We start from the raw sequence: 10000 nt of genomic DNA on the forward strand, positions 1-10000 counted from the left end.
ACCCGACCTCAGTGTTCGTCTTCCTTAATTAATTTAACATATCTGAGCTAATAAACTGAGATAATTGGTTAATGCTAGCAAGATTTCGTGCCTCGTTCCCGTTAACAAGCCTGCCTTTTTTATATTTAGCAGCCAATTAAGATAACTAAAGAGCAGCCTTGTTTAAAAAAAACCAATTTGCAGTAATGTTCCATTAGCTAACTTTATTTACTGCTCAAGTTAACGCTAACAAACCGCAAACCTCAACCTTGTTGCATCGTAAACTCTTTTATCAAGTGATGTCTGCTTACATATGAACTAAACACCTGCATTAGCCATTAGAATTAGTGTTTGTATACGGGGTTGAACAAGTTCAGATAAATTAGTGATGTTACTAAATGATAATAAATAATAAACTGTGAATAATCAGTTCATCACATCACTTAGAATTCTGCTAATTAACCAGCAGTGATGTGTTTTTTCAAGGCATTAATTATTGCTCGTCACTTATTTTTGGTGTTCAATGAACGAACGTTAGTTCCAGATGTTCACTAATTAGTTAATTTATCAATTCATACGGATGGTAATGAAGCTGCTAACATTACTCGTGGTTTACTGAAGTTCATGCGACATAACGCTGTATATAATATTAATTAATGAAAGCAGCTCAAATCTCCAATCTGACTGATCAGAAGGTGGGGGTTCATTTCATTTATAACAGCATGGCTCTCGTATTTCACACGTTATTGTTTCCACAGTAACGGCTAATTCGTAAAAGCTGCAAGTAATCGGAATATAACAATAAGTGGATTGAAAACATGCCGTTCTTCAACAAAGATAAATGTCTAGTAATGTTTAGTCGTCATGGTGAAGTTTTCTGTGAGGCGATGTTTAGTTTTTGGAAGGAGTCTCCAGTGTCGGTGTTGTAACAGCTGTACCTTTACACTTTCTGATGGAGGATGTTGAATTTTGTGGTTTCTCCATAACAAGCGGTTTTGTCATTCTTTAATAAATAAAAAATATGTGTGACATGATGATCGGAATATAACAGTGACTTTTAATTTTAGACAACGTGAAGGAATATACTATTATACTGAAGAATGATTGATATATATACACAGTATATACAATAAAAAAATAAATTATATATATATATTAATACTATATCTATAATATACTAATAAATATATTAATAATACATCTATAATATACTATAATATATATCTGCTGAATTAATACTGTTAGCAAAATAAGAGCGATCATTAAAATCCCATCGTATTTTTTTTTAATTCGGTCCTGAATAAGCTATTTCACATAACAGATGTTTACATAAAGTCCACAAGACAAGATAATAGCTGAATTAAGTTCAACAGTTTACACACGCTCGATTATTAATCCTGTGTGTCGTCACCTGGATGATCCACGACTGTGTTTATGTTTTGTGATGGTTGATCACGAGTCCCTGGTTTGTCCTGAGCAGTTAAAGTGCCCACTGCTCTTCAGAAAAATCCTCCAGGTCCTGCACATTCTTTACTTTTCCAGCATCTTCTGCATATTTGACCTCTTTCCAACAGTGACTATGATGTTGAGATCCATCTTTTCACACTGAGGACGACTGAAGGACTCGTGCACGACTATTACAAAAGGTGCAAACGTTCACTGATGCTCAAGAAGGCAACACGATACATTAAGAACCAGGGGGTGTAAACTTTTGAGCAGGAAGATTGGTGTAAATTGTTATTATTTTGTTTAAAAATCTCTTACATATATATATATATTTTATATATATATATATATATATATATTAGTGCTTTCACCACTGTTTCCATGTGTTGTTAATATTTCCTTTTTAGATGTCACAGGATTGATTCAGTTGCTCAGTGCCGTCAGAAGCTTTGTTCGCGTGCTGTCTGTAGTCGTGCGTGCGAAACAGTAGGCTACGTTGATTAAGCACAGGAGGAAAGTTGCGGCTCGTGAAGGTAATCTGAGATGAATCTGCTTATCGCATGGCGAGAGTGTGGAAATGTAATAAATCTCCTGAAGATCACCGCGAGGAGGAAATACATTGATGTAGCACTGGCTGGAGGAGACATACAATCAAAATAAAAACCAGTGCTTGAGCGATGTTTTTCCATTCAGACATAATTTGCGCTAGCTGGGAATGTGTAACCCGAATCACAACTGTTTAGATGTATTTATTTGCTCTTCTTTCTGATGTCATTCCATTTACTAACACACAAGACCATCTGCTATATGCATACACACACTCTCTCTCTCTCTCTCTCTCTCTCTCTCTCTCTCTCTCTCTCACACACACACACACACCTGGAGCACATTTCATTGTAAAAATAAATGGTCTGCATTTTTAAACACAGCTTTAAGGCCTATGGTTTTATCTCCAAGCTAAAAATAACACAAATCACTAAAAAAAAAACAAAAAAAAAAACATGAAATATTACAGAATGAAGAAAACAAGGAATGCTCGTTTGTTATATTGTGTATAAACAAGGCTTGGACAGTGAACTCCAAAAGACAAAAAAAAAATCTGCTCACATGAAGCTCACTGATGAAATGGGGAGTGTTTAAAAGAAGCGATGATCTTGAACAATCACTCACACAATCAATCAGGACCTGGACATGTTCTCAGAAACAATGGGAATTTACTGAGTACTGAGGGAAGTGTGTGTTGGGAGCTACAGAGACTCTGTAAAAGAGGCACAGGTCCAAATGAGGAAAGTGCAGGATCAGAAGGCATAAACGAATATTGTAGAAGTTATGATGCGGCACATTATCATCAGAAACGGACAGATGAAGAGGAGCCGTTTGTAACCTTCAGAACCCTCTGTTGCCTGTGAAGTGAACCGCAGCTGCAATATTGGCCAAGTCCTTAGGATTTTTCACTGAAATCTTAAGCTTTTAAAGAGATTTTGAAGGGTAGAGAGAATTCGCTGATGGAGCTCATTTCAGGGCCAGAAAAATGCACACAGAAGACTGAAACAAAATAACTAGCTAGGGAATCACAATTTACATTAAAATGATATTATCTTTATAGGTATTTTGCACTCAACAATCTGCTGAAAAGACTTTTAAGGAAAGTTGCCCGTGAAGGAAAAAGGGACAGGGACAGGGCTTGGCAACGGGGCTGATTTCAATTAACCTAGCCAGATCCTTTGCCTGGGAACAGTGCGAATCACAATTTACTTTCAGAATGATATAACTATTACAGGTCACAAAGGCTTTTCAATAGTACAGACATAATTATTTTAGAGAAAACAGATGAGTCCAAAAAGCTGTGATATATTTACCTACATAGTTACCCTTATATGCGCTTTTATTTGTTTTTATCCCCATTTTCTTCCCAGTTTGGTCACCTGCCAAATCCCGTCCACCAGCAAGCTCTCTCCTATCACATGACATCTACCGTCAGGGGAGGGTGAAGGCCAACTCATGCTTCCTCTGAGACACATGAAGCCAGCCAACCATTCTTTATAACTGCTGCTCATGCTGTATCACAGGGCACAATCGGAGGAAAGTGCTATCTGCCCTCTTCCACATACCTGAGCTCCTGTGATTGGCTAGTGTTGCTGTGATTGACAGGGGAGAGAGAGTTGAAAGAGTTGTTTGGCCAGAGTAACAGCAGACATGTTTTGGTGCAGACCAAAGACAGCTTTTCAGGAGAAGCACCTCATACCAACTGTGAAGCACGGTGGTGGAAATGTTATGGTTTGGGGCTCCTTCGCTGTCTCAAGGAACTGGACAGCTTGCATTCATTGATTCAACTATAAATTCTGCATCGTATCAAGGATGATATGAAGATAATGTGAGGCCATCTGTCTGAAAGTTGAAGTTGAACCGAAAGTGGACCTTTCAACAGGATAATGATCCTAAGCACACGAGCAAATCCAGCAAGGAACGGCTCAAAAAGACGAAGTTGAGAGTTATGGAATGGCCTAGTCAAAGCCTGGATTTGAATCCCACTGAAATGTAGTAGAGGGATTTGAAACGGGCAGTACATGGAAGAAAACCCTCAAACATCTTGCAACTGAAAGAATATGGCATGGAAGTGTGGTCAACAATTCCAGCAAGCCTGGTGGACAATTATTCAAAACGCCTACAAGAAGTTATTTCTGCTAAAGGGTGCAACACTAGCTTCTGAGGCCAAGTGTGTACATACCTTTTCCACAGAAGAATCTCGCATCTGTTGATATTTTTGTTGAATAAATGATTGAAAAAGCTCATTTTCCTTGTGATTTTTTTCAAGTATATCATCTTTTTAATAGGCGCTGTTTCAAGGATGATCAAATGTTTGCTTGTCCAAATAGCAAAAAACCAACAATTTCGATGGGGTGTACTTATTTTTTTCACATGACTGCAGTTATAGGCCAAAATTATGAATCATGGAAGGAGAGCGGAAAAAGAGAGAACAATGCGTGCTTATCGCGTGATAAACGCTGGCTAACTTTTAAAACATCATAAAATAAATGCAGTGTGTGTTGAGGAATGCATGCAGCCTTTCAGGTATTGATTCCTTCTCTGTCATGTTCTTTGGCTGAGAGGGTTTGTTAAGAGCTAACAAATCCACTGGAGGTGCACTCGGCTGCAAGACAGACAAAGACAAGCTCCTTTAGCTCAGTGTGTGTGTGTGTGTGTGTGTGTGTATGTGTGTGTGGTGATGTGAGTTATTTGGAGACGGCTGGTCCTGCCATCAAGTAAGTAGTATTACCATTCCACATGCTCCCATAACACTGAGCCTGATCTCAACAACAGAGAAATCTCACTATTGATCCTGCAAGAGACCTCTCAACACACACACAGATACACACACACACTAAACACAGACTTGGCCTACAATGTTCTTTAACACTCTGAAGCCTGCTATTTCCCATCATCCAAATTCCCTCAACCTTCTGTTCTTCCAAATAAAGCAAAACGATCAGACTTTTATCAGCGAGCTTCTGCCCTCTCCTCCGACTCACATCCACTCCTCCGGCAGACGCTTTCATCCAAAGTGAGGAAGTATCCGTTCCAAGCGTCTAGCTGAGCAGTTTAGAGTTAAGAGCCTTACTCGAGAGCCCAACAGTGGATCCGTGGCAGGGCTGGGACCTGAACTCGGCGACTTGAACCATCGAGTTACACATCTTCCCAGAAGCCTTCATGCTTGCCCCCAATCAGGTAACACCCTGAACTTTCTGACTTCCTGAAATCAGAGGTGTCAAACTCAATTTCTGCTTGGGTCACGCTCCACTCTCTAAACTGTAAAAAGTCCACTTGCGCGATGAAGCCGTGGTGCTTTGCAGCATATCGTTGCTTGGTGGTTCAATGAGGTTTCCAGAAGAGTTTGTTATGAAAAATGTTGATGAACACCACCTCCTTTATTTACCTCATTTATCTCAACTCCCCTCACCTGATTGGCTAAACACAATGCTGTAGACATTCTCAAAGGCTTTCCTGATGCACATTTCACCGCACCGTGACCGTCGACTCCTCATTGTAATAAAAAACAGCGTATTAGTGTAGCAAACTTGTACATGGACAAAAACCGTAAGGCGAACTCATTATTTCTTCAGGTATTATGTAATACGCATGGATAAGTAAATCTACACCAATAATCTAAGCTATGTAACTAAGTTTCATATAGTATTATACTGTATTAATAATTTGGGATGTGTACGTAGGATGTTTCCAGGATATAATACTGTAAATAAAAAAATGTGATCAATGCAGTGTCTTACTTTGTGCCAAATATTCAGTATAAACAGTGTTATCATGGCTTCTTTATGAATTCCTGGAGCTTCAATTTGGGATCAGGTTTTAAACTTGCTTCCGCTGAAGGTGCTGGAAGTGAAAGACAGACACGGGTCGTAACCAAACAGATCTGGCGCGAGGAGGTGTGTTAGGTCAGAAATGACACGTGCGACTAATTTTGTCCAAGGAGCTTGTGATGACAGATAGCGACGTACTATATACAGGCTGTTTCGGTATTATGGGTGGGTCCAAAGGAAGCAGGAGGAAGCTGCCTGGATGCCTTGCAGCACTTTGTGAGCTATGTATAAGCAAACAGTCTGAGCTGGCCTTTGAAAAGTCTGTTAGGCGAAAAAGAAATAAGGTATATATATATGTATGTATATATATATATATATAGTAAAACAGAGTAAATATTTTTCTTACTGGGAAGAAAATCTTATCCACTAAATGCCCTTTTCCTCCCTTCTGTTTCTTGCCGCCCAGGATTATGGGATATGTACGACACCTTCAAATATCCAGAACTGAAGACACCTCAGAATGTAACATCTCAGGCTCGAGGGAAGCATTTGCGCGGTCATGTCATGCACAAGGTTGAATCAGGACAATGCCACACCCATCCGTGGTCAGGAGTTCAAGAGAGCAAAATTAGTCTTTGGGTGGGTGGGATGGTATTCCTTCCTCGCCCCTAGTGTCTCTCCCAGAGTGGCACTAGCCAATCGCGAGCGTCTGTGAGCACATGTACGCGGACGAGAGCGGAGAGCCATTTCCTTCGAGAGTGAAGCCTTCACTCTGTCTAGTTACCTAATAAGAAATCCCCCCCCCACATTCTGAACACCCAATTTATTAGTGTAGGGGCCAAACAAAGTCCACACTCAGACGCTGTGTGACGAGCATGCAGAATACGGACCAGGGGAAAAAAAAAATAATCGCAGAAATGAGTAACGGCATCAATCACGGTGCGGTCACACAATCAAAGCTTGGCCTCCCGAACTCTCCTCTCTCTCAAATGTCATCCTTCTTCTTCAATCAACCTTCATGTCTGTCTCTTGCTCTCTTTCTCTGTTAAACATCTCTCGCTCTTCTCACTTCTCTGTCTCAGATTTCATCACTGCCTGCCTGCCTCTCTCTCTCTCTCTCTCTTTCTCTCTCTGTGCATCTGAAATCTCTCGTTGTGTGGGTGTATTGTTAAAGCTTTCTCTCTCATTGTTTTTCCTCTGTGTCTAATGGCACCTTTCCAGCTCTCTGGGTTATCACAGTCAGGCTGCGTTGACAACGTCACAAAATGGAGAAAAGCACACACACACACACACACACACACACACACACAAATATACACACGGTTTGAAGGTTTTGAAGTGTGAGGGCTTATTAACACTCTGTGTCGAAGAGTGCTTTTAGTGTGTTTCTTTTGTGATTAGAGTGACAAGGACAAAAAAGAGAATGGTGTGTGTGTGTGTGTGTGTGTGAGTGTGTGTGTGAGAGAGAGAGAGAGAAAGAGAAACAGAGTGTTTGTTCTTTTTAAGAAGTTCATGACCAACAATGAATGAAATGTTGAACACAGTGAAAATAACTATCATTTTCTACCAACACACACACACACACACAGAGTTTTATTCATAAATCTCTCACCTGAAAGAAGACAGCCATAGCGGCGATGACCCGCTTCTCCCTGATGGCTGCGTTAAGACTGTCAAAATCGTCCGAGTTGTACATGTAGATCTGCATCTGTGTGCATGAGTGAGAGAGAAACAAGACGATATTTAATAAGATGCAGCAACCGTGTAGTATTTATGTGCACTCATTCCTCCGCGCCGTATCCACCTCAGATTTGACCCCCGCTTCTGGATATTCATTTCATTACATCACCATTCTCCGTGCTGTACAGCGTGCGCGATCATCGGCCTCATCCCGAACACATCTAGAACATTCTACAGCTTCCCACAACCCGTCCGAACGCTATGATCTCCCGGGCCGTCCTGTTCCGATCGGTTTACAAAGCGCCGAATCAGGAATGGGGGTTTCGCTGTGAGTACGTCTGGGCTGGGATTACAAACCTCATATCGCAAAAATCATTTTCTCAGTAAAAACAAACCCGTCGTGTCACGCTAGCACTTCGCTACGTCTTCTTTCTACCGGTCGGAAAAAAAAAAATCTCCCCTAAAACAAACAAACAAAAACAACAACAACGTGCCGTTATATAAAATACACTGCAAAAACAAATGTCATCTTAGCAAGTGAAAGTATCTGGAATATAGTCAAATCGATCTAGTATTTCTTATTATAAGATTACAATAAACCACATATAAGATCATTAACCCTATTTCCGGACATTGTTATCATCTCTTTTCGAGCTTGTAGCTTAGTTTTCTTCTTCGATTGCCGAATCCTTTTCCTTCTTTCTAGAAATGAATGCTTAAAATGAGTAAAAATGATCTGCCATTAGAGCGAGACTATTTCAAGCGTGCAATGAGAACAAATTTATTGTTTACTGTAATCTTATAATAAGAAATACCAGATCAATTTGACTATATTCAAGGAATCGGCACGTGCTAAGAGGTCATTTTCTGCATCAACACTTTCTGACCAATCAGATTCAAGAATGCAAACTTGTTGAGGCATTTTTCTTTCAGGTGAGGTAAGGCGTATTTAAAAAAAAAAACAATGAAATTCATACCTCACAATTTATTTATTGAAATAAACGAAGCTCACTTCTGGGCTAGAATGAAGAGCCTGTACGTGTGCGTCTGAACCGATCCGATTACAGAGCTATATATGCTGCAGCTTTAAGAGCGAGAGTGTTCCAATAAACTTGCGACGTGGACGCCATGGCGTTGTGTTTCCGGATGGCGTTACTCGGCGCCGGCGGAGCGAAAACATCTAACAACGAAACAGTGAAAGTCCAATTAAACTCCATTAACCGAGTGTGTCTAATGGAGCGGATGAGTGAACCGTGTTGGCCCGGCTGCGTTAAGAGCCTCGACCGTGCTTTCTCTGTGCTGATGGGATCTCTGGCAACTGATCAGGACGGCCCAAAAAAAAAAAAAAACGCTTGCCGGACCTGCGACTCGGCCCAAATTGGCAGCGGCGGAATGAAAGTGAATAGCATGCTCGAAAAGAAACAAAACAGCCTGTTCTTGGCACATACGGCTCTGGAGCGTGGCATTAGATAACCAGGCCTTTCAGAGATCGAGCAGTGAGAGAGCTAAGAGCAGAGAAATGGAAGAGAGGACGCTTTAAGCCTCTTAGGGAAGTCACCACTCGAGCAGGAGGCAACAGGATCCATTGATTTTGATGCGAGTGGATTTTTCTATTCAGCTTCCGTGAAAAGCCGTGCTGGTCTCCCCGTGACATCACCGGCCTCCTCGCGACGGCGCGACCAATCGGAGCGGCTCCGTGAGTCAGTTGTCATGGCGATGGTGTGTATAGAGCCACCGTCGGTATGCTCGCTCGCTCGCTCGTGAACGCTCTCATGCACACTCACACACACGGCTCTGACTGTGCGTGGATTAGAAACGTACCATGTGTCCCATGTCCAGGCTTGAGATAGATGAATAAACAAGACAGACCGCTGAGGAAGGAATGACGCTCGGTACAGCACATAATCTAGACTGCACAGAGTGTGAGAATGAGCGAACACTTTAAAAAAAAAAAATTTGAGAAAAGAATAGAGGGGGAAAAAAAAACGTCCCAGGTGAGAACAATGATTTTGTTTCTTTAAATAAAAAAAGAAAAGCGCCTGTGTGTGTGTGTGTGTTGCTGGGAGACGCTGCCTGAAGCTTTGCTTTGCCAAGCTTGTTTCCCTTTTCAGATCAACACTGTCAATATTGTACGCCGTGCATTTTTCACACTTCTGTAATCCCTACAGAAAGCCCGACCCGCGAGTCGCTTTGATCTATTTCAGTCTCCGGCACTTCTACAGCCTCCTAATATGGATCGCTTGGTACATGCGCAGGAATCCGCCGGCGTATAAACTCGAACGCTTTCATCGACGGTGTCAGTGTCTCCGAGACAATGATTAATAGCAGTAATATTTGAGCCCTTTTTTCACCCCCGCCCCCTCCTCTCTCTCTCTCTCTCTGTGCATGAGTTTATAAAGAAAGTCAGCAGCGTGTCTAGGCGCTCCGTATCTTAACCTTTGCGTACAGATGGATTAGAAGTCAGTTTGCATTCGGGCGATGAGAGAACTGACAGGCGGTGACGTGTTGTCCATAAAAACGAGAGATGTACGCTGGACGCGGAATGCGAAAACAACCCGCTGTTGTCAGACGTTACTCGT

General features: G+C 41.5%; 1 protein-coding gene across 2 annotated transcripts in view; it reads right to left on the minus strand.

The window, feature by feature from the left end:
* The window catches only part of ptprga (protein tyrosine phosphatase receptor type Ga), a 298438-nt gene that overhangs the window by 75901 nt on the left and 212537 nt on the right, over positions 1–10000 (minus strand). For both annotated transcript variants that reach the window (XM_053652631.1, XM_053652632.1), the window contains exon 5: positions 7354–7449. In XM_053652631.1, the coding sequence (XP_053508606.1) occupies positions 7354–7449 (96 nt within the window). The remainder of the gene's footprint in view (positions 1–7353; positions 7450–10000) is intronic.

The sequence above is a fragment of the Ictalurus furcatus genome, chromosome 21 (genome assembly GCF_023375685.1).
Source record: "Ictalurus furcatus strain D&B chromosome 21, Billie_1.0, whole genome shotgun sequence".
NCBI lineage: Eukaryota > Metazoa > Chordata > Actinopteri > Siluriformes > Ictaluridae > Ictalurus > Ictalurus furcatus.